Consider the following 26292-nt stretch of genomic DNA (forward strand, 5'->3'; position numbering starts at 1 on the left):
ATGACGAGATCACTGCATCCACGCGATAAACAGACTCTGTCTACTCAATGCTCATCTGCAGCCTTTCATGTGATGGGAAAAGATTGAAAAAATAATTATATAATCAACAGTTCCACGATTCGTTAATCTCGACAGCTGTAATATATATATTTGAGAGGGGTTCCACATGAACGCATTTCGTATGCAAAGATGTCAGCCAATCACAACAGTTGTGTTTTACTAGGAGTCTCACAGCAGACACGCCCCTTCAAACAGAGCATTCAAGCCAGACGGCTAATATCAGGATCTAAAAATGCTTTTTATTTCTAAATTTTAAATGTAAAAATCATACTAACAATATAAGTACCCCTAAGGAAACATTAAAAAGCATTTAAAGAAAAGGAAATAATCCATGTCATGGGCCCTTTAAAAAATAAGACAGTACCGAGATTTGAAGACTACAACAAGATTTCACATCTACTTTTAATAAATTTTTATAGGCTACTATGAGATGGATGGACTAAGTGTTATATAATTCAAATGGGCTACCTGTTATTTTTATGGTATATTAAAAGGTGTATTTTTTAAATGTGATTATTGTTGGTACATTTTACCAGAATTTACCATGCTTTCAAAGAGAGAAAAAAAATGAGATTTGGAAAAAGAGGGGTCGTCTTATAATCAGGGTTGCTTTATATTCGGGTCAATATGGTATTATTATAGTGAATTTGAGAATGTCTTCGTATTTGGTTTTTGTCTAGCATGTTAGCAGCACTTGAGCTGACATGAACACCACAATTTTAAAAACTTTGGATCTTGAATCATTAAAATACATAATGCATAATCTCTTATTATTATTATGAAGTAACTTTTTTTTCATAATCATAAAATGTTCTATTGTTTTTAGCTGAACTTCAATGGGCACTGTAGGTTCGGTACAGATAAGGCTCTGGCATATAAGTAAAATCGTTTTGAAAAACAGCTTTAACTGAATGAATAAATATGCCTAAAACGATTTAGCCACATTTTCTAATTTATGGAGGTTGCATTTTGCACCCACATACCAAAAAGTCAAACTCCCCCATTTCAAGAGTTTTAGTCGCTGTTGTGTACAAGGTATACAGATAAATTATTAAATGTTTCTAATCATCTACAGATTGGTAATTGTAGCATTAGCACTGCAGGGTGACTAAAGGTGCTAGTGGATTAGAATATTATGCAAATTATACAGGTTTTACTGCTCATTTTAAATTATTTTTCAAAATTCAAAATTATTGTTTGTTAACTGTGAAGTTATGCTAAATTTAGAGAAATCATTTTATGAAAACGATTTTGTGTTTCATGATTTTGTTTGGCTGCTTTTAGAAGTCCAATGAATACCTCAGTGGTATTCACAATACCTCAGTGCCAAAATAAATGCTGTTGGTAATAAACTATAAATGGAAAGCACAATTTTAAGTTGTTTGAATCTAGAGTAGTATTTCATTCATTCTGGAAAAAAAAAGGAGGGAGAAAAAAAACTCTCTGGGGTGCCAGCTGCTTAGTGTGAAAGATTAGCATCACCATCTCCCCTCATTTGACATGCCTATATACACAGTATTACAAAAGTCACAACCTATTAATCAATGTGTGTGTGTGTGTGTGTGTGTGTGTGTGTGTGTGTGTGTGTGTGTGTGTGTGTGTGTGTGTGTGTGTGTGTGTGTGTGTGCGCGCACATAACAGAGAGAGAGAAAGGGCGACAATGTTCAGGCTCTTTCCAATGTGTCAGTCTTATCTGTGTTTTTACAGTTTCTCTATTTAAATGTCATCCAGAGTTTGAACATAAAAAGTCTGATGTGAAGTTGGATCATTGTGTGTAGTAGTCTGCTGGTGGGTGGGTGCATGGTCGTATTTGTGTGTATTTGCATGATAGACTTCTGAATTTAGTTGGGAACAACTAGAGATGTGTGAAATGCTCCATATCTAGCAACAGCCTTTATCTGAGACAATATCACATGACAATGAACACACAAATCCAAGGATCTGAATACAGCCGTCGGCTCTAGAGCCATTAAGTGAGCGAGAATGATTTTGTTCTATTTTAGAGGTTGCTAGGCAATTTTTAGGCCAATCAGGTAATGCATCCTTACCTCACCTCCCTGTTCGACCAATCGGGCATTGATCAAGACTGATAATAAGAAAGTGGAAAAGCTAATAAATAATCCGGTTGGACGATGCATGAAATAGATTTCAAAGATTTTCAGCATGGTCATTTGGTTGTTAATAAACAGATCCTGACAACCATTAGTGTACACTGGAAATAAGAGTCGACAGTTCCAATGTAAAACACCCATTCTGCCCTGATTCAGCTGTAAACAGCCTAATGTTTCTTTCTTTGTTTCTTTCTTTCTTTCTTTCTTTCTTTCTTTCTTTCTCTCTTTCTTTTCTTGAACTGTGGTGTTCTATACCAGATTTTTCAAATTCTTGCACATCTAGACACAAAGCCTTGATTTTATATCTATAATTCTATTTTAAATATATAATTTCAAGCCATTATAATCTAAATAATATTAGTGTTGATAGTTTTATAAAAACAAAATTAACACAATTATGTTTGAAATTAGGGCTAACAACATGCTAACCTGTCACCGGTACTGAGTGCAATTTTTCAGTTTAGTTTTCTGAATTAAGTCTTAGTAAATTATGTTATTTAATGATCAGTTTATGTTCAACTGAATCTCTTGAATCTTTAATATCTTACTAAAAATGTTTTTTTTGTTGTTTTGTTTTTTATTTGTAGTATTTTGGTATATTGGTTTGGAGTATGAGTGAAAGTTGTAACTGGTAACTGTATTCAGGGGCGTAGCACCAAATTTTGGGCTCTGGGTACAAACCATCTTGCTGGGCCCCCGTACCAAATACCATAATGATACCAATGTGTGGGATATTTTGAAGAAAGTAACCAAACGACTGATGGACTCCATTGACCTCCATAGTAGGAAAAAATATACTATGGAAGTCAATGGGGACCAGCAACTGTTTAATTACCAACCTTCTTTAAAATAAGAAAGGAAATCATACAAGTTTGGAACAACTTTAGGGAGAGTAAATGATGACAGAATTTTCATTTTTGGGTAAACTATACCTTTAAAGTTTAAATGTGTACAATAACAATGTACCCATTTTGCTTATATCCTCTTAACACTTATATGGATATGTGCTTATATCCTCTTAATTACTAATTACTAAGTGTTAAAACAGGCAATTCCGCTAAAAGCTCACCTTGTCTCACTGTCACATCCACCTCACTGTCACTGCTTTCAGTTTGTAATATGACAGTAACATACAGGAGCATACAAAATCAAACATTTATTTACATTATTACTTGTGAGAACTCGAGTCATTAAAACATACTTTTGTTCATTGATGCACAATTCAACACACAGAGTCTTTGGACTTTCCTGCTGAGTAACTCACGCTTTTTCTGTGCATGCTGGTTAAAGGTAATGCATGTGCACAGACCTGGCCTTTCTAACACTGCCACCCCCAAATTTGGGTGCAAATTTGCTCTGTTGAAGGCTGACATTATACAGTCTCAGTCACTGGTAGGAATGTCATCCACTTCATCTGGGATCTCTTGCAGTACAACAAGGTGAACTATGGGCCTTGTGTAGACTCTCTGTCCTTTATCTGTACCTCGGCCACTCGTACACTATAATCAGCCCCAAGGAAGACATGCACCACTCTCCTGATCTGCCAGAATGAGTGAGGCATCTGGGGGCCGACCAGCATGACAACTCTTCTGGGTTTGATGTCTGCTGATGGATTCTGCCACTTCCCACTGGTTTGTAATCCTGGTGAATAGTGCTTAAGGAAGGTCATCCGGAATCTGTCAGCCAACACTTGTGAATGCCTCCATCTCTGTCTTCCAAGGAGTTCGGACGCTGGTTAGATGATTTTGGGCAGGGAACCTTCCAGCCACCCCATCAGAAGGCAATTTGGGGTGACCGTATGTCTGCTGATACGTACCCAAGTAGTTTGTAGTTTAAGATGGCCTCAATTTCTATGAGGACAGTTTAAACAACTTCTTAAAATCTCTCGTTCCCACTCCCCTCCAAAGCATTGAGCAAAGGGAGGATTGAAATGAAAGCTAATCTGTTGTTTAGCTAGCTGCTGCTGTAGCTCCTGACTGAGCTGATGAAAGGCCTCTTTAAGTTCTGTTCTGTCCTAAAACGTTGGTGCCTTGGTCTGAGTATAACTCTGTGGGTTTTCAACGTTGACCTATGAACGGTCATAGTACCACGATGTCAGGACCTTGAGGTGCATAGTCAGAGTGATCAGGCATTTGAATAAAAGGCCCATCTCTTCAACGTCCCATGTTGACCAAGAAGGCTTTGAAACAATCCATTCTGGTTGAATGGAAAGGAGGGTTGAACAACCGAAGTCGAGGTAGAGGGAGGTTTTAAGATTCACATCCTCTGGCATAACTCTGCAAGCCTCTGTCCATTCCTGGATGGCATAGTCTTTGATGAATAAATGGGTATTGGGGTGACTGGGATCCAATACAATAGTGTACTGCACTTGGATCATGGCCCTCTATCCATCTTAATTGTCCTCTAACTTGGATTAGATCACTGGCTTTGTTAAATTCTGGAGAGAGCCATAGTACTGTAGTTGGCTTTTAGAATGAACAGGCTTACTACTCTTTAACAGCTGATAGTCCTTGGGAAAAATGTTTGTGTGCGCCTTTCTCAGTGCAATCAGCTCTGCCACTTGGTTAGTGCTGGCTGGAGGAGAACCAGAACCGCTTTCCACTAGAAGAATTCGGCCTGGGAGTACCACTCTGACTTTAGCGTCTGCAGAGTACAAGAAGTGACACCCCCAGCACGAGGGGCTGGAACACTGTAGGTTTAGGGACTGCTCCGCACAGCAGCCCCTGACCGCCTCAACCTCCTCAGAGGAAGAGAGGTAAACACGTGTTCTCACTTGAGAAATTCCATCCCAAGAGCCCCTTTACATCTAACTCTCATAGTCAGATAAATATTAAATTTTATTCCTCAGAATTAAATGTAGTCAATAACCAGATGAGTAGGCACGGTCTGGTGTAGAAAAATTCACATCAAAATGAAACAATGAAATATACGAAATATACGTTTTTAATTTATTATTTATAGATTTTTTTTTTTGGCACTCAGTCACACAAACAACATCAATCAACTCGTTCGCCAGATCATGTGCGATCCCCGCGATCTCTGTCCTTGCCGTGCCTCAGCAGCAGCGGGGCCGCAACCGCAAGATCGCATGCACGGACAAACTCCTCGGAGCATGCCCAGCTAGAGCGGAGCACTTAACAGTGAGAAAAGCACAATCAGGCCCCCGAGAGCCGACTGGGCTAGCTCCACTCCTCATTAATGCTGCTCATTATAATATCAGGCATAATATGCTTGTGTAACGGTGCTTGTGCAACTGGCGAGCTCATCGACGTCTCCACATAGTGGGCGCCGGATCTGGTGGTTAAGGATGAAGATAGGGACTTGCCCGTCTACATTCCTTCCACTGGATCCGAAAGTGGAAGGAATGTAGTGTGAAAGCGGGGCTGGCACCGCGAGAATTGTCAGTGAAGGCTCCCTTCTTAAAGAGAGTCTTCTGAGAGTGAAGCAAAACGCTCGCATCACATTCGTCAACTCCCTCGAGAGCTGATTCTGATTGTTTCACTCTCAAACAGACAAAACACCAGCTGCGTATGTCCCCCTCCCCCCTCTCTTTTTTGTTTTCGGGCAGGTAAAACACACAGCCTGAACGCTGTCTGCTCTAGCCCAAAACTTCTCTCGCTTGAAGCTTAGACATAATGGAGCTTATCAGTGGACAAACAACACTAAATAAGACTCACAAATAGCGACTGAAAAACACACAGAGCGCTTGCTGAAGACACAAGGCTGAATTCCGGCTTCGCAGCTCTTACTTTTAAGCTTCCTGGTCTCTGACGTCACCCGCCTATGATGTCTCGCCTATCCATTGGACTGACTACACACGTGATTCAGAGCCGTCATGCTGGAGGCATTCCCCAAAGCGTTCTCCAACGCAGCTCGAGTTCCTGAAGAGGAAACACTATTGTGCTGTATCAGAGTCTTCAGGAGCCTGACTGGTCCATACAGGGTCCATCCAAGCCTTGTATTTATGGCTGCCCGACCACCAGGTGGGCCAAGAGGAACTATATGAGCTGGCTTCAACCCAGTGAACTGCTTGGATTGATAATGCAACTGTTCAGGATAAGCAAAGGTCTCTTTTGGGGGCTCATACAATGTTCTTGAATACAGATGAGAGATCTGAGTATCTGGACAGTTTTTCTCTGATAAAAAGTGGAACTGGTTTCCTCAGGGTGCCACAAAGGAGAGGGACTTGGGTAGTTACAATCACACCACTGTTTTCATTCATATTATTAAAGTTATGGTGAACTCTGATTAGCACGTTCTCGTCTGGAAAGATGGGGAAAGGTTACCCTTTTTTACCCTTGTGGTAAAAACATTTAGTCAGAGAAAACGCATTGCAATAAACAGACAATAAACATACTCTGTCTACTCAATGCTCATCACTGCAGTCTTTCATGTGATGAGAAAAGATCTAAAAAATAATGCTATAATCAACAATTCCACGATTCATTAATCTCTACAGCTGTGATAGTAAAAAAAAAAACATAGTAAAAGTATTTGAGAGGGCATCCACATGTAATATCCATTTCAAATGCAAAGATGTCAATCACAACAGTTGGCATTTACTCTGAGTCTCACAGCAGACATGCCCCTTAAAACAGAGCATTCAAGCCAGAGGACTAAAATCAGGATAGAAAAACGCTTTTATTCCTACATTTTAACTGTAAAAACATCCTAACAATATATACTAAACGAAACTGGCTGAGGGGTTGGTGGTGAAGACTATGGTAGATGTAGATAAAAAAAACAAATGATCTGAGACATGCAAGGTTTTGACCAAGATGTTATCTTTCATATAATTGCGTGTGATCGAGTTGGTTACCTGATTTATGGGCACCTGTGGTGTTGAGTAGATGAAAGTCAAAAGAGGTTAGAAGAGAGTGGAAGTCAGCAGCATGTGGCTTCTCAAGGTGGATGTTGAAGTCACCAAAAAGTAGTAGAGGGCTGTAATCCTCAGCAAATGAGGACAGCAGCATATCCAGTTCTTCTAGAAAGTTCCACACCTGACCTGGAGAAGATTAAATAACTACAGTGTGGATTTTTAAAGGTAGTGTGACTGTAATTTCATGAAATTCAAAGGAAGCACTGTTAAAATTCTAAGAGCATGTGAGGTAGGTGGAGTGGGGGGTAGAATATGGAAAGATATTACTAGTGTTGGGTATGGTTTGAATTTGAGCAATTCCAATTATTTTTGATTCCCATTTTCAATTCCAGTGTGATATATAATGGTATCAAACATTTATCCTGTCTCTCTTTTTTGCAAACCATTGATGCTGAATACCATGAACAAAAATCAACAGGCTACATAAAAACTGGACTCTTTAAGAGCTGTTTGTGTGCAAAATAGAACTGCATGATTCTGGATAAATAGATTTTTTTTATTTTTCAATGGAAGTTGTGGTTCTTTAATAATTCTGAAGAAAAATCATTAGACAGCTTAACAAAACATGTAATTAATGAATAAATGATTCAATGACTCAAGATGTACTTTTTTCTTTTCTGGATGAATCAGCGTTCTTGAAAGAATCTCTTGTATGATTCAAAGACAAATACATTTTAACAGCCCCCTACTGGCGTAACAATGTAATCGACAAATCTTCATTTGAAGTTTCAAATTACACAAAGTTTATAACTGAACTATAAACTTTTAACCCAGTACTTCTGTGATTTGAATTTTTGTAACAGAAATAATAATACTATGTGGTTTAAAAGACTTTATTAGTATTTTTTATTCATGTCAGATGACAGCTGCTCTCTTTAGGTCAACGGCAGTGCGAATGCAAAGTTACATGTTCTAATCACACTGATGTGATCGTACTCTGCACAGACAAAACAACAAATGATCACAACATTGATCACACACGTCAATAGTTGAAAAATGAAACAGATAAATCATTGTAATTTAGGAACAGAATCACATTGTTGTTGGAATCATGTTTGCCAACTTTAATGATCTATTTAATGTAAGCGTTTTGTCATGTTGGTGGTGACACCTCTCTTGTAACATGTTTAGCTATCACAGATATTATACTTAGCTTTTTTGGCATCTGATAGCAAATGTAACCAAAATTTGGAGTGCTTAGATTAGCGAGCAAGGTCCTGGCAGATCACTAGGTCTGGTCCTCATAGATGAAGAAAAAAAAAGAGTGCATAGGAATCTATAGGCAGAATCAACATTTTTATTTGACAACAAGTATCTGATTCCTGACCTTAAGTGTCCAATTCTGGAATCAGAATCAATTTTCGATTCCCGACCCTAGATACTACTGTGCCTTGTCGGTGTCGTTGCTTGTTGGTGTCACACAGGTAGAGTCAGAGGGAGTAGGGCTGAACATGAGGGCTGAATTTTAATTTTATATTTTCACTTCACAATAAGTCTATATATATTTTTGACAATAATAAAAACATAGATTTTTCACAAAAATCTTTATTTAAGATAATATAATATCACAGATTTTTTATAGACGCAATTGAATCATATAAACTCATTAGTGTTTGATTGATTAAATCTAAAGGTTTTGATGTTCAAATAAAATGACTTAATTAAGAAGAGTGTCATTAAATGTGTTTAGATTAGGATTGTGCTGTTTATGTTCAAGAAAAAAAAAATTAAGGTACCTCGGGGAGCATCTACCCTGTCTTACCCTAACTCCAGTATGATTCAGTTTTTTAAATAAAAAGCTGTAAACATGGGTGCGAACACTTACAAACAATTTCAGAGTAAAATAAGCTATCAAAAAGTGAATGGACACACTTTATGTAACCATTATAACTGCTCAGCATTTAGTTTAAATATTCCTCAGTTTCTTTAGTGTTAGTGTATTTAGTTGACTGGTTTGCACCAGGCATGTTTGCTTACTTTGCCTGTTGCCAAATTCTAATCTGGATCTGCTCACTGTTTCCTGGGTTTTGCTTTTAGAGTTAAACACTATTAAAGGGTTAATTCCAGCCATTACATTTCCAATCACTTACTTGCATCTAGCTCTGACTGCATATGGCCAGATCACTGCTGAATTAACCATATATTAAACTCTTCTTTTTCTGACATTTCTCTGGGTGAGGCTGTACTTCAATGTTTTATCCAGACCAAAGGGCACAGATCTGCAGGCTGAGATGTGGCAGTGAGATGTACTGTAAGACAGTCTGTGTGGCTTGTTGCTAACTGGTCAGCTGCTTGCTCAAACACCAGCTCTTTGTTGCTGCACCTCTCATCTGTCACAGTTGCTTCATCTTATTGTCCCTCTCCCCTTTCATCTCTGTTTCTTTGTCCCTCTTTCTGCCCTCCGATCTTTATTCAGCACCTTTCTTTGTTTCTCTTTCTTTCTGTTTCTCCCCCTATCTTTTTCTCTTTCTAGCTTTCACTCTTTTGCGTACTTCCACTATCACATCTCATTTTCTCTCTAATATTCACTGGTGGATACAGAGCAGAAGGTTTCTTGCTTTGATTCCATCTCATAGGCTTATCAAAGGCAGACCAGCACAATTTCATATCAACAACGAAATATACAAGGGCGAGATGCCTTACTGCAGGAGGAGAGATGGTTGCTCGCTTTTCAAAATGAGTGGGGGGGAAAGCGGCTTGAATTTGTGTTTGTTTTTCCTCCTGAGACACAACAAGCCCTGTGACCATGATACAAATGAAGCAAGAGCGTCATTTCATGTTGAATAAAAGGGTTGAATTAAGACGATTTGCCTGTAAACACACCTATTTGGGCTTAGAGGGTGGGGATTCAACTCCTGAACATCTGCCTGCAATGTCGGTGGTTTTTCTTCTGTTTATGAAATAGATAGTCTTAATGTCTAAATACTGCTTGGATTAATATATTATGTTTGGAGCAACTTTACAGCACTAAAAATCACACATCTGTGATAAATGTTGCAAGTTATTGTCTTTTTCAGAAACCATAAAGCTTATTTATTTGCTTGTTAGGAAATACATATTGCATATTAGGGCTGTTATGTTGTCCCATTTTTTCACATCATCACTGTGACCAAAGGAATTCACAATAATATTATTGTGATATCTAAAGAAATTAAAAAGAAAATTACTGTCAGTAAAAATTGGTTATTTATTTGGCAATTAATCTCAGTCAAAATACAAGTGTAGCGAGATTTTGTAACCAAAATTATACAAAACGTAAAAAAACAGCCTAGAGTTTCAAACACTTTGTCTCAGGATTTATCAGGGATTTACTGCATTTACAGCCAGCAAAGCAACATTTTAGCAAAATTCGAAAAGTGTTTTTATATTTTGAATACTTACTGCAGATAGAAAATAATCGTGCACACCCTTAGTAGAGTGTCATGCTTTTGCCTGTCATCTTCTCTGATATGATTTTGTGCGTCAAGTTGTGGCTACACACTGCATTGTCACAATTTCTTATTTTTATTGCGGGTGGTAACTAGTGTTCAGGTGCAGCACCCGATTCTACTGTGTTGGAGTATCAACCAGGAGTGCGTTTCCCGAAAAGCATAGTTAGACAACTATGTTCGCAAGTTCCATCATTAACAACATAGTTTTACGATTCAGTGTTTCCTGAAACCATAGTTCAAACAAACATTCGCATACAGCGTCGCAAACTTATGTGGTTGGAACTACAGCGCTTGAGCCGTGGTTAGAAGCATAGTTTCTTGTTAGCAAGAGGATATGGGCTTAAATAAATATGGTCTATGGTATAAGCAAGCTAACATGCAGTACAATCTATATATTCCATTCTATCTAAATATAAATGCATTTCAGACAGGACCTCTTTGGCAAGTTACTTGAGTTTATTGAACACAATTTATCTTTTGTGGTATGGTTCCTTATGGGGGTTCATGCTCCCAAAATAATTGAACATACAAGAGCTTAAACATTAACCCCTGAAACCATCTGCTTGGAAATACATGACAATTAAGACAATTAATAATGTCTTTAAAAGAAAAAAGTGGTAATCGTGTAGATGTAGCAGTGGGACATCTACTGTATCCTGTAGCTTGGTTATGAGGATGAGTGTCTCTCAGCATTGAGTTCCATGCCAACCAGGACTTGAAAGCCTTAGTGTTCTGAAACAAAGAGACAGCTGACCACATTAGCTGGTTGCAGTCTATGCCTCTGTGGCCTGACTGAACTAACGCTGGGCTCAATTTCAGACAGGACCACTTTGGCAAGTTACTTGAGTTTATTGAACACAATTTATCTTTGGCTGTATGGTTCCTTATGGGTGTTCTTGCTCCCAAAATAATTGAACATACAAGAGCTTAAACAATAACCCCCAAACATAATGAGAGGTATTACTGCCTGAAGAACCCCCCAAAAACATCCGTGTTCCATTCCTGCAAAAGAGAAAAGACAATGTTATTGAGATATTCTAAATGAAGCCTACTGGCTAAAAGAGGGGTATTCTCCCCTCAAAAGGATGGAGAGAATAGCAGACTCTTCTCTAAATTTAAATAGCGAGGGGTGTTTATCCCCTGCTGAGGGATGAACAGCAGGCCCCTGTAGTTATAGCAGCAAGGGTGTTCTCTCCAGCGGGAGAAAACAGCAGTCCCTTTCTTTTTGAAGGGTGTTTTTCCCTTGGTGAGGTATAGAACAGCAGACCCCTGTAGTTATAGCAGCAAGGGTGTTCTCTCCAGAGGGTGAAAACAGCAGGCCCTTTCTTTTTGATGGGGTGTTCGTCCCTCGCTGAGGGATAGAACAGCAGGCCCCTGTAGTTATAGCAGCAAGTGTGTTCTCTCCAGCAAAAAAAAAACGGCATGCCATTTTCTTTTTGAGGGGCATTTGTCCCTTGCTGAGGGATAGAACAGCAGGCCCCTGTAGATGGTGTTCTCTTTTTAGGCAATTTAGGCAAAAGCATTAGCGCTTGTCCAGATAACATTTAGCATTGATACAAGTTTTGATAAAATTTAAGATCTTTACATTTAGTATCAAGCACTTTATCGATACACCAGTTAGCTTGAGCAACAGCAAATGGCAATAGTCAGATAAGTTTAATAAAAGCATCCCCAATAGATGAGCCTGAAGCACCAACAGATTAACAAGGCTCGTTGGTCAATTTGACTGGCAGTGTTACTGGTGTGGTAATATGATAGCATGTCTAGCAAACATAACTGAACAAATAGCTTTGGACAATTAGTAATGTCTGAAGCATTTTCGCCAAAATAGCACTAGGCAATAAAAAGAAATCAACTTTGCTTAGCTTCGTGAAAATGCCTTTGATTCTTCTTGAATATCTCGTTTCTTCGAGCTGGGAAGCAGATCTCGTGTAAAGTTGTTGGGTCAGTCGTATTAGTACAACACGGGCAAGTTCGGTTAAGTTCACAACTTGAAATCTGGTGAGATACTCTGTGGAATCCTGTCAAAAAAAAAAAAAAACAGATTTAATGCTTTCTATGGAGATAGATTCGCCATCTGATTAGTTCCTGAGAGAGAGATAGCTCTTGCGAGCAGTTTGAGCCTTGCGAGCCCTTTTGAGCATACTGACCAGGCAGTAGTGCCACATATATATATATCCTGTGTCTAATAGAAGAATGGTATTGATTGGAGCTATTTGATAACTGACCGCATCAGCTGGTCGCAGCCTATGCCTCCGTGGCCTGACTGAACTAACGCTGTGCTTGATTTTAATCTATGTATTTTTGTGGATTGTCTAAAAGCATCGTTTTTGAAAAGCGAGCATGTGCATAAATACGTAAATAAGAGAACCCCAGTGTATGACGCAAGAGGAAACCCACTAAATCAAACACCAAAAAAGCAAAATGACAGGGAACAAAAAGTAGTTAATTAGTCATCAGGTACCATTCAGCATCTTAGAGATATCTAATCAGTTAAATAGCAGAATGTATTCCTCCACCACATGTTTGTGACGTCGTTAACAACGGCCCAATGTTGTTTAACTAATATGGTTCAAACGACGGAGATACAACCATGTTCTGGAAGCAGTCATAACAAGCTAGTTTGTTTCAACAATGCACTGAACTATGGTGGTTAATCAGCAAGTTACGTTGTTGTATGGGCAAAATTATCGTTAGCCAACTATGGTCGCAAGTTTCGTCATTACCCACATAGTTCAACGATTCTGTGTTTCCCGAAACCATAGTTCAAATGAACATTCGCAAACAGCGTCGGAAACTTGCGTGGTAGGAACTACAGCTCTTGACCTGTAGTTAGTTAGTTTCTTGTTAGCAAGGCTTAAATAAATATGATCTTGGGCACAGTAAGTAAGCTAACATGCAGTGCAATCTATATATTACATTCTATCTAAAAATAAATAAATTTTAATCTGTGTGTGTTTTCGAATCCTCTAAAATCACTTTTTAAAGAGTGCGCATGTGCACAAATACCTAAGGAAACCCCGGAGTATGACGTAAGAGGGAACCCCCGATGAATCAAACATCAAATAAAGCAAAATGACAGGAAAAAAAACAGTTAATTAGTCATCAGGTGCCATGTTAAATACAGCAGCATCTTAGAGATGTCTAATCGGTTAATTAGCAGAAGTTATTTCTCCACCCTATGTTTGTGACGTCATTAACAATGTTGCCCTATGTTGTTGAACTAATGTGGTTAAAACGACGGAGGTGTGACCATGTTCAGGAAACAGTCATAGCTACCTAGTTTGTTTCAACAACAATGCATCGTACCATGGCGGTTAATCAGCGAGTTACATCGTTGTATGGGAAACTCACCCCAGATCCTTTCTGGCATTAATTAAGGATTAATAGAAAATAGTCAAATGTAACTACAGTATGTGAATATATTTATAAAATTATAAAATTCACATATATTTATGTGGATTTTATATGTTGTCAATATTGTGACATTGTTTGTTATTGTGCATTTCCACCTATGAACAGTGAGATCAGGCTACATTTTGCTATTAAGCACTAAAGACCATGTAATTTTACCATGAATAAAAGAACAAAAGTGATAAATCACTGTAACACATATCCTCCCGTGGCTTGTTGCATAATTTTAATTCACACGATCTGTTTTAATGAGATTTCTTGAATTTTTAGCAAGGATTGTGGTCTACTCCATCCCGTGCTGTTCACTTTTAGCATCTGCATTTTTTGCTTATTAACTCCTAGCTGATGAAATTCTGTCTGCTGATTGAATGACATTTGCTAAATATTTTCTGCCCGTCTTCCTGAAAAACAAGCATCCCTCAAATATCCCATCTCTCTTTCTGTATCTATCGTTTTGTTCTTCTCTCATTCTCTGTGATAGATATGTATAGACAGGCTTCATATGTGGAGGGTTTGGCATCTGTCATGATATCTGCTCTAATTCTCGAGTGATTGCTCGATAACGGATATAGCCACATCGGGCGAGCACTTGTCATCATCTCTTTGCTTGCAGCCATTTTCATTGGCAGCAATGGAGAGGGATGGATTGATTGGGTGAATAGGTGAGAAGAGGAACGTGGGTGATGAGATGAAGATGTGATATTAAAAGATCCATGAGCACTTTATAGAAAATGCTTTTTTCTTTCATCCTCAAACGGCATCATATTTTTGCAAACAGATCGGGGGAAGACATAATGGGATGGTCCTCATTTCATACACAATGTCTCAATCACTATTTCTCTCCTATGTAAAATGAAATAGATGCACACAGGCCTCAGTATAGGATGATGATAAATAAAATTAATGTTGCAAAATGTATTCTTTAAAAAATATGATTGCATAAAATTATGACATTATAGTAAAGTGCTTTTTGAATATGCCATTGCCATCAGTATATTTAACATACACAACTATAAATGCTTTCATACTAGAACTTAGTATGAAACCAAAAGTGATCAAAGTTAATTAATCAGACAAGCACTGTAAATATATTCAAAGTCCAGTCTTTATCAGGTCAAATGGATCTGTTGACTTTTATTTACTGTCATTCTCAACTTTCTGTTTAAAGTGGACTACAAATTCCAAAGTCAAGACTTTCAAAAAGGTGATATATTAGTATAACTGAGGTGTTGGAACAGCTGGTACATTAAGAAATGCATATCTGGAATAAAAGCGTAGTGACTGATACAATAGCCAATTAAAGCCAGTTGAAAAACAACTTGAAAATTAAGCCTGACACACGTTTTCATGGGCTGTCATGAATAATTTGGAATGTCAAGACATTTTTTTACAAAAGCAGAAATATGAAGCTTCCAGAATGTGTTTGTATGTGTGTGTGTGTGTGTGTGTGTGTGTGACATATTAGGACACAACTCTGTATAATGACATGGGTATGACACAGGTATTACAAGGAGAGGGTGCCATATGAGGACATAACCCATGTCCCCATTTTTAAAAATGCTTATTAACCATACAGAATGAGTTTTTGGGAGAAAGTAAAAATGCACAAAGTTCCCTGTGAGGGTTAGGGTTAGGTGTAGGGTTGGTGAAGGGCCATAGAATATACAGTTTGTACAGTATAAAATCCATTACGCCTATGGGATGTCCCCACTTTTCACAAAAACAAGTGTGTGTGTGTGTGTGTGAAACAGATTGTAAGTCACAATTGCACTGAAATGGGCTTATGTTATTCACTATATTTTTATTTGTCAATATGACAAATGTCATGTATGATATCTGATGAAAATATGTTTCATTTTTAAAGGCCTCATTATTTGCTCTTCATGGCAGCTTTTCAAGACCACCATGATTGTTTGGCTGCTATTTTCTTTAATCATCTGTGGACAGATCTTTTCTCTGTTTATCTTTCATTACCTTTGAACCTCATCCAAATCCAGCATACAGTCCTAAATGCAACAAAACACAAACCTTCATGAGGCAATTTCTTTCTTTTTTTTCTTTTTCAAAAGCAGGGCATCTTACCCTCATGCAGTCCCTTTCCCCTGAGAAATGCTCAGGCTTCCTGACTCTGTCCCCAGCCTTTCATTTACATTTAAAGTGGCTGCAGACAGGCCTGAGTGCAAAGTGGATGGTGGAGGCCTCCACAGTCTCTAAGCTCTAATAAATGGAGACTCTGAGGGGTTCTGGGGATTGGCTGTGACACAAGGTTAACCTGGGTGCAGCTTCATTTGCAAGAGTGGGTCAAAGCTCAGCACAGGTGAGAGTGAGATTTAGTCCCTCGTGTGAATATGTGATGTGAGAAGGCATGTTTGTTAACATGGTTGCATTTGCTCTTATTTAGCATTTCTTCGGTACTCTGGAGAAAAACATATTAACAAATCATGGATAGTGGCATAGTATTTCTACTTGTATTCCATATGTGAATATAGTCTTAATTCCTAGGTGGAAAACTGAAATATGTATGATTTAGTTAGATTACTTTAAATTATTAATTATTACCTAGGTACTTCATTAAAAAAAATTGGTCAGTGACATAAGATTGGCCATAATAAAGAAAAGGATTATTATTATTATTTTTAAATCTCCTTAAAAAAAAATCTTAAAATGCCTAAAACACATGCTTAGAAATATAATCTTTGTAGTCATGTTTTTTTTTTTCATGTTAAATTTAAAAACAACAACAAAAATATACTTGAAAGATGTCAAATAGTGAAATTAAAAGATTTCTAAGATACTTTTTTAAAACCAGAATTTAATTCATTTTGATTTAAAAAATTTTTTAAAAAAGGTTATGTGATATTGTGAGACTTTGACCTTGACACAGTCAATAGGGTCTGCATGGGTCTTTCTCCGTGTGACCAGTTCCTGTTTTATGGTTTAATTTTCTGGATTTTTTTTTTTTTTTTCATCACATGACTCTTGTTTGGACATTTTTTAGTTTAGGGGTGAAGTTATTATTGTTATTGTTGTTTTTATAGCGGAGAGAATATTTGCTGCCTCTATTTCCGTGCCTGTACAACAAAACATTGTGTATATGTGGCAGTGATAGATGTTTAGTGGGCTTGGATGATCTCTGTCTCAAGAAGTGATATTTTGGTGCAGAATAGCTCAGCTGTATTTGAGACCCAGACACTAAAAAAAGTGTCTTTCATTTTCTCTCAACCACAGCAGCAGCACTTTAGTTCACACACTCCCTCATTCTTGTTCCATCACACACAAACATACACCTGTTTATAGAGACCAGGCTTTAATGCTGTCTCAGGCGGGAGAGTGGGAGAAGGAGTTCTTTCATGAGTGAAAGACAGACAGACGGTGATGGAAAGAGAGATGGGTCGTTTGTTGATTGTTCTGAGGCATCGTGCTTAATCAAATGGAATGTAGCTTTAAGAGTGTACGGCGAGAGGAATGGGCTTGGATAGATTAAAATCCTAATTAAAGAATCTCCAGCAGACAAGACCAGCTCCGGAGACCAACTTAGCTGGTGTCATTGGCATAGACGTCATCTGGGGGCACTTAAAGAAGACTTTCTCTCTCTTTTTTCTTTTTGCTCAACTGATTCTGCTCGGTATTTCTTCAGAATGTTTCCCCTTTCTCTTTTCTGTCCAGATTCTTCACCTTGGCTTCCTTACATTGCCATTTTATTTTCACACTTTTCTTGCTTTATCTTCCTGCGTGTTTGACGGTCTGTTTTTCTTACATATCTTTCTCTCTCTCTCTCCACTATCTCAGTACTGCCTCTTAACCCTGCTCCCTCACTCTGTCGTTCCTGCTCCAGCAACGTAAACAAAGTCAATTATAATTCCACACTGTATAATTATTTTCCCTTCTGTGTAATCTGTAAAAAGCCTTTTAATTCACCCCCTCTCTCTCTAAATGCACTATCAAAGCTGTGCTTGAAAAGAGCAACTTGCCTGAGAATCAAAGTAGGAGAAAGTGTTTCATCTTATATGCTAAGCTTTTTTTTTTTTTTAGCTAATGCATTTTGTTTGATTCTATCATTGTAAAATATGCTTAAATCCACATTCAGTGTTAGAATGTACACACTCTCACACTTTTGTTGTGCTATGTTCCTTCATGGCTTATAGAACATGGCAGGTAATTGTTCGCACATTTAGATCAGTAAATGACTGAGATTATGCCCACCTCGTGTAATGAACATATCTGATGCCCTATTTGTTGCTGAAAGTGCAGTATGTTTTGTTTTTTGACAAAAAAGACAGAGCACCGGAAAAGAGGATAATATTAGAATTTCCTCATTAGTATTTTTCTCAGTTATTAACTTGGCAGTGTTTCAGAGTATTCATTTAAAAATATAGAATTTCATCATTAAAGTTACTGATTTTGGTGCCACTAAATGAAAATAGCTTCATGACATCAACGAGTGTTTTGTTAAATCTACTCATTGCTGACCTTCAGGCTGATTTTTTGTGGGTTTGTTTTGATTAGAGTAATATTTGAATTGCTTTGCAAGGGCTGTAAGCAAACCTTACTTCAGGCCAAATGGAAAATGGCTGATATGTAACACATCATGATTCTTTACTGTCTCTCTCTTGCCTGCAGATGCAGCACTTGACATGCCACTTGAAATGGCTAACCTTATGTGTTTAAGGATTAAACATGTAACAATATTATTGAAAGGAACCACTGATTTTAGTGTTCTCAGAAGTTACCAAAGAACAGATATATCTTATCATCTCACACAACCACTTAGTCAAAGACAAATTGTTACCTGCAAATAAAAATATAGAGCCCACACACAGGGTGTCATATTTTTGGACCTTTTATAAAATACAAAAGCTCTCAAAGCTTTAAAAATAGTCACATACTGAAAAAAGGTCTGGAATTCTGATCCATCAGCTCAAAACATCCACAACGGTCTAAGTAAATTCAGTTATTGCAACCACAAAGTTCTCTTTTTTTAACCACTGCTCTCAGATTCACACAGTAGGATAAATGTTTTTACTCGCAAGCTTGGTGTATTTTTGAAGATGTCAGTCTCCGTGGAGCAATATACTGAAGTCTGTAAACATACTAAAATCATGTTTTAGTGCTAATAATCCTGAAGAGCATGTTACACACCCTCTTATCATTTTCCTCAGACTCTCTTGATTGTTGCTTGCAGATATTTGTCATTTCATATCATAGTATTTCAGTGTTTTCTAATGTAGAAAGTAATTTTCAAACAACAGACTTCCCAAAACTCAGTCAGATGAGGTCAAGCACACCTATCACACACACCTCCATCTCAGCACTGATGACACGCTATATACCCTCTGATGTGCTCTCACTCAGTCCCCTTTTTCTCTTTGACAGTTGAGCAGAAAGGACAGCTGGAGAAGGAGAGTGGTCTTCAGATACTTGAAGCTGGACTGAGTGATGTAAGTCAGAGGAAAGGAGTCTTCTTTCTCTCCCCTCTTCCTCCCTCACCAATGATGACATCCTCCTTTCCCAGAGTGCAACCCCTTATTGAAAGTGTTTTACTCACAGAATCTGTCCCTTCACTTAGCATTCTTTTATAGATGGTGTACATATCGAATTTTAGAATGAAATGTCATGGATTAGCAACAGCACCACCAAGCATTAAATGGATAGTTCCCCCAAAAATGAAAATTCTGTCATTTACTCTCAAGGTGCTGTGTGAATTTCTTTCTTCTAAAACACAAAAGAAGCACGTTTTTAGTAGTATCTTTTTTCCATACTAAGGAAGTCAGTAGAGACCAACAACTGTTTGGTTATCCAACATCTTACACCCGAAGGAATGAGGATACATCATTAAACCTCCTTCTGTGATTATGTGCTATATATATATATATATATATATATATATATATATATATATATATATTGTGTGTGTGTGTGTGTGTGTGTGTGTGTGTGTGTGTGTGTATGTGTGCATAAGGGTGTATGTGTATGTGTACTGTATGTCTGTGATTGCCATTAAAAAGAGCTAAGCGGCTCTTTATGTCACTGATTCAATTCGCTCTCTGCTGCAGAGGCAACATGCCAAATATACTCTGTCAATCAAAACGGCCATACAACAGAGAGAGAGAGAGAGAGAGAGAGAGAGAGAGAGGATGGAGGGACAGATGGTTATTAGTTATCTCAATCAAATACATGGAAAGAGATGTTTGAGACTATTGCCTAACACAGAAATTTGGCAGTTTCACTAGAAACTAGCACTAAAAGTGCTGTTCTGCATGAAACATGAAACCATTTAAAACTAACTATACTGCACAGGTACACAACATGGGTAGATTATCTTAGATTAAAGATGGTTTTGGGGATAATAATCAGAGAGGATATCCTTGTATTGTTCTCTGAATTTAAAGGAACACTGAGTGAATGAGTCTGTTCTTATCCTGGGACATTTGATCTCACCCCCACATGCCCTTAAGTCTGTGTTGTTTTGTTGGTAGATCTTCAGCGACCCATTGAGCACTGCTTAACAACTGCATTGATGCAAAATCGCCTGTTAGAACACTGTCAGAATGGGAGGTGTAATGAATACTAAATTTTTGATGATGATTTCATGATGAATTCAGTAAATTAATATTTATTAAACTAATATAAATGATGGAACTTTTGTGTGGTATAAAATGAATACACATTTTACCTTCAATACCACGACTTAGGTGCCCTTGAGCAAGGCACCGAACCCCCAACTGCTGCCCGGGCACCGCAGCTGCCCACTGCTCCGGGTGTGTGTTCACAGTGTGTGTGTGTGTGTGTGTGTGTGTGTGTGTGTGTTCACTGCTCTGTGTGTGTGCACTTCAGATGGGTTAAATGCAGAGCACAAATTCTGAGTATGGGTCACCATACTTGGCTGAATGTCACGTCACTTATTTGTCAGAGAAGTACAAGAGACATGGAATTATTTAGAATCCACTTCATGGGGCAGTCGTGACCTAATGGTTAGAGAGTCGGACTGCGGGTTCGATTCTCAGGGAGGTGCACTTGAGCAAGGCACTGAACCGCCAACCGCCAATATTTGAGACTTCCGACTCATTAGCTGCAAAGGTACTTAAAATAGAGGAACATAAGCAATTAGTCACAAACTCATATTATTCATTGTCAGGTTTAGAAATCTAGATTAGGAAACAAGCTATATAAATAACTAGAAGAACAATAAAGTGCAGTAAACATCAAGCCTATTTTCACTGCAAACCCGGTTGTTTATGATTACAATAATAAATGAAAATAATATTATAACAAAAAACAGTTTTCAACATCAAGCAGCATAATGGTCGTTTTTTTGTACAAATAAAATAAACGTAAGCAGCTGACGCCGGTAGCCTTGGACTGCAGTGAAAACAAGTTGCATTCATCCACAGTATATAGAATATAATGTTGTGTTTTAATCATCCACAGCACATGACAGTAAGTGATTTGCAGGAAGCAGTTTAAAAATATTTTCTTGGAATGCGTTTTTAGAAAATGTTGGAATATTTTTGATGATTTGCATGTGTTGTCAAATGTGAACATTTTCTTTTGTGTGTGTGTGTGTGTGTGACTTTGGACAATCACTGAGATAGATGTTTTTAATTTTCAAGTTTCCTTCCCTCTGCTGTTTGCCACGACGCTTCCATTACATGAAAATCCAGGCATTGATTGTTTGCCAAGAATTAACGTCAAGCATATTCCTATTGAACGCAGCACTTTGATAACCCATCCTCCCACCTCCACAAATTGTTTTCCGATCCACTTACGGTTGTCTCCATGCCAACATAAGACAAACACAACAATAGAAAGAGGAAAATAAATAAATAAATAAAGGGATGCATGTTTTTTGACACATTAGCAAGAGATGCAGCCATCTCGCTAAAACAATAACAGGATTGGCTCAAGTGCTGTCAGTCTGTGAGCTGACATAATGCATCCTTTAATATTCATAAAGAAATTAAGTGAAGAAGGTTTTGAGGGGCAGTGGACGGATGTGATGAAAGGAGAGGGTGCGTGTGCATCCACATCGATAAATATTCATCGAGGCCTCTCAGCGGAGGTGAGAATGTAATCAAGTAGGGTATTGATGTGCCGGCAGCCTTTATGAACCTGGTCCAAATTAGCTTTCCAATAGAGAATGTGACCATAAGACCTCAGTATGTGTGCCACAAACAAGCAAAGAGAAGAATACATCGCAAAACAAGCTACGCTTCTTCAGTCTCGTCCATTCTCTTTTCATCCACTTTAACTGCTGGGTTGGTAGTAGAAACTGTCATCCATATTATTATTTGAATTTGACAGGGTCATGAAACAGCTTTTATTCTTTACTGGTGTGCGCATACTTGAGAACTATGTTTGCAAACTGTTCATGAGTGCATACATTTTACAGAACAGACTGACAACATATTATTTTGTTTATAAAAATGAAGAGTAATTAACAATGAGATTGAGCTGCTGGTCATTTTTAACATCCATACTGACCCTTTTTAAAATCAGATTTAAACAGCGATGTTTTTTCTTTTTCTTCTTCTTCTTTCTTTTTAACCCAGAGCTCTCATTACAGCGCTTTAGTTTTTTTTTGGCCCTCTCTTTCTCATTCTGTCTGCTCAAACACCTCTGATAGTCATTTCCACCATGCTGCATGAGTACAGGGCTGCTGTCTAAAGTTTGTCATCTTGGCCCGTTTTGTCGGTAATTAGCCTTAATCACGACTGCTGTGCAGGGGTCGGCGGGGGTACAGGACTCTCTACTGGAAGGGAAAGAGAAATTATCTCAGCTGTTTGAATGTGCTCAGATGGCGCTGAATAAAATAAAAAGCCATGCAGAGCTGTGCATATGACTGTGTGTGTTTCACCTATGTGTGACAGAAGGTGAACTAACAAAGGTTATGAAAGGCATAAGGAGAAATAGATGGGTATACTTGTAGGACAGAGGAAAAGGATCATAAGCAGATCTTAAAGGGGCATGACTGATCTAGAAAAAGAAAAAAGAAAGAAAGAAAAGAAATGAAAATAAAAACGTCGTCCCATGGGGACCAACCAAGTCATAGGATTCCTCTCACCTCACGCATGAATGAAATCTCTCTCTGTTTCCCTCTGCTAAAGTAATGGCAGAAGTGCTTAGCTAGAGATCTGATATGACAGTGGTAGATGTAGACTGAGGTAAGGAAATGTCACAGAGATAAGGAGGGAGGATCGATAGGCATTCCACAGGTCGCACCTCCATGTGGGCACATGCAACATTTAAAACGAAGACATGATTATTTGATGTGATGTCTGAATGTCATATAGAGCTCCTGCATGTAGAGCTCTGTTGTTTTGATATTTGGACCTAGGTGTTTTGTTTTTTAATGCACACAGAAGCAATACAAAGGGTGACAATAAAGATTTTTCATATTAATATATGTACTGAATATTTGTGAAATCTGGTAGAGATGAGGGAGACAAAAAAAAGTGTGTGATGGAAGCAGGGAAGGGGAAGAATTCTTTTTTCAGTTGATAGTTGATAAATGTGTTGATTAATGTTTTAATGAACTAATTTGCTGGCCAGTATATCATATCTTGCTCCCTGTTAAAAGATGAACCTCTTTATAGCTCCTTCTCTGATTAAAAGACAAAAAAGGACAGAGAGAGAGAGAGAGAGGATGGGTGTTTAAGGGAGGAAGAAACACAGGGTTATGCACAAAGGATAAAAATAAAAGGGAATGAGAAATAGGCAGAGCAAGACGACCGGGATATGAGAGTGGGAACGTGAAGGAGATACACAGTACATAGCTCATAAAAGGCTAAAGGAAAAGCATGAAATGTTTTCGTCCTTCTATCACAGCCAGAGGTCACGGGGGGCACACAGCACCTGGTGATGTCACCCACCCCCTGACCACCTGTATGTCAGCTGGCCCAGTTGTCATAGCGACAGTGACTCTGCCACCCCACGTCAGCTATGATAGGTGTTTCCATAGCGACTAAATCCCCAACACTCTCTGTCAGCTGCACAGGCCTATCGTTCACTCACAGTCTTTGCCAGCAGTTGGTGGGAAGTGTGGGAGACATCCAGGTGTAGAGAGGTGATGGAAGGAGAACGTCCATCATCACCCAAAACCAGCCATGTGTTTTTGTCTGCCCAAAAGCCTCAAGATAAAATTTTTGCAGGAAATCAAGATTCAATTTGTTAACATTAATTTATGACAAAGCTAACTTGAACTAATAATGAACAAAATCTTTATAACATTTATTGATCACAATGCATATATATATATATATATATATATATATATATATATATATATATATATATATATATATATATATATTTAAGCAATGGATCAACTATAAATAATTAAATAAACTTAGGAATGAACATCAGTTAACAACGAAAGATGTTGTATTTTTTTTTTTTATTAAAATGAACGTAGATTAATAAATGTTGTGAAAGAAATATCCATTGTTAGGGTTTAATACTCAATGCAAAGGTATTAATCAATATATTATTAATATATGAAAGATATTAAAGATAATTATACAAATATAAAGCAGGCTGTTTGGGGTGAGAGGACACAAAAAGAAAAGAAAAAATAATGGCCTGTAATTTTTGCTATCAGATATCTCAGACATTTTTTTTTTAGATTTGGAGATTCTGTAGGCTACTTTGATGGGGCATTTGATGCACTTGTCAAGAAACTGGATGATTGGGGAAGGACAAGGGAAGTATTTTAGAGGACAAGAGATGTGTTTGAGAATGGTGTACATGTAATGGTCAGTGAAGTGCTGAAAGAAAAGTTTAGAAGCTTTTCTAGGAGGGATGGGCTGTGATTGCATCTGGCACAAGAGCAGGTAAAGGGAAGGATGTGAATGTATGAGCCACTGCTGTTGGCTACTTTATTAGCGGGAGGCAGATCCTGACAAATAATACATCTGACTGAGTTTGTGAATAAATTGGGGCAGGAATTATTTCAGGTTGTTTATGCATGGATGCAGCCATTAGCAGCAGAATTCTCCAAGCACCACTTCAACAGATAATGCAGGAAGGAGCAGAAAATCATCTATGACAGGCAGGAATCTCAACTGATTTACCTGTGGTGTGTGTGTGTGTGTGTGTGTGTGTGTGTATGTGTATATACCTTTTATGGAGAAAATTAAGCATGTCTACATGCCTGTTTTTGTAGAATAGTCTTAGTGAAAGGCTTGTAAACATTGTCTGCTTATTTACTTTCAGTTATTTACCCTTAATTTAACCAGGTAGGTCATTTAAATTCAAATTCTCGTTGTAGAATGGGAGCTTGGCAGGTAACCATAAATACAACCACAGACAATAAATAAATAAAAGATTGAAGACAAAATGCTAAATGAACTGAAACATGAAAAATCTATAATTATTAACAGGTGTAAAAAATAATATTTAAATATGTAAATTCATAAAAAGACAACATATAGGCAAACATTTATTAAAGGAGTTTTTAGGGTACGCATTTCATTGAAACATCAAAAAGAGAGTGTTGGTGTGTATTTTTATATGTATGCAAGCAAAACCTCAGAGAGCCTTCCCAGAGTCTTTCACCATCCCTGCACTGACTTTATCTTTAGCGTCCCTTCTCTCCCTCCCCCAACCCAACAAGAGAGTAGAATTTGATGCATTGGAAATAAACATTAGCATATAATACTGTGACATGCCAAGGAAGGGATTTGCTGTCAAATCACATCTTGCAGGTGAAGAAACAGGAAGAGCTTTCTCCAGTAAGTTCACAGATCCAGGCCTCTTCACCAGACCTTCCTTTCAGATTTTTGCCTGCCTTGCCCTGCTAGTGTTACACTTCATGTTACATATGTGACATGCTGTCACATGCGCAAATGTAATATGCACCCACATCTCAGTTCCACAGAAAAAGCTCAGTGGCAATTAAACACTTGTGAACTATTGTGAGCTACAAAAATTCAACCAAATACAACGTTATGCTATAATTCGGCTTAGTATTGTTCAGGATGTTTTATTGCTGTCCATTCTTGTCAATTCTTGCCATTCTTGCTCTTTCTAATACTGTAATTAAGGCATTGAATTGAAACCTGAAAATGCCTCACACGTCTAGCACTTCCAGACAGCGGTTAATATAACCGCTCTACAGTTGGTGTGTAAGCTGATGTTTTACCGCAGCACTTGAGAAGTCTTTGGGGGAACATATTGGTGTTTCTTTTGTGATATGTAAATGGGGTTTCCGTGAAAATCCCCATTCGCACTCATGGCTCATTAAGAGGCTTCTTAGAGTCACACGTGTGTCAGATATTAGACTGTCAGGAGGCTTAGGAATACTAACAAAAAGGAATACCAAGTCAGACAAAGGCATTCATCCTTGGTTTGTCTTTTCAGCTATTCTCACTCATTTGATGCTTTATTTTATTCAAGCAGT

The 26292-nt window shown here is 38.0% G+C and overlaps 1 protein-coding gene across 1 annotated transcript in view; it reads left to right on the forward strand.

The window, feature by feature from the left end:
• LOC113051661 (receptor-type tyrosine-protein phosphatase N2-like) overlaps positions 1–26292 on the forward strand; it is a 171054-nt gene that overhangs the window by 88875 nt on the left and 55887 nt on the right. The window contains exon 12 of the mRNA XM_026215585.1: positions 19269–19333. Coding sequence (XP_026071370.1) covers positions 19269–19333 — 65 coding nt within the window. The remainder of the gene's footprint in view (positions 1–19268; positions 19334–26292) is intronic.

Source organism: Carassius auratus, chromosome 32 (assembly GCF_003368295.1).
Source record: "Carassius auratus strain Wakin chromosome 32, ASM336829v1, whole genome shotgun sequence".
NCBI classification, from domain to species: domain Eukaryota; kingdom Metazoa; phylum Chordata; class Actinopteri; order Cypriniformes; family Cyprinidae; genus Carassius; species Carassius auratus.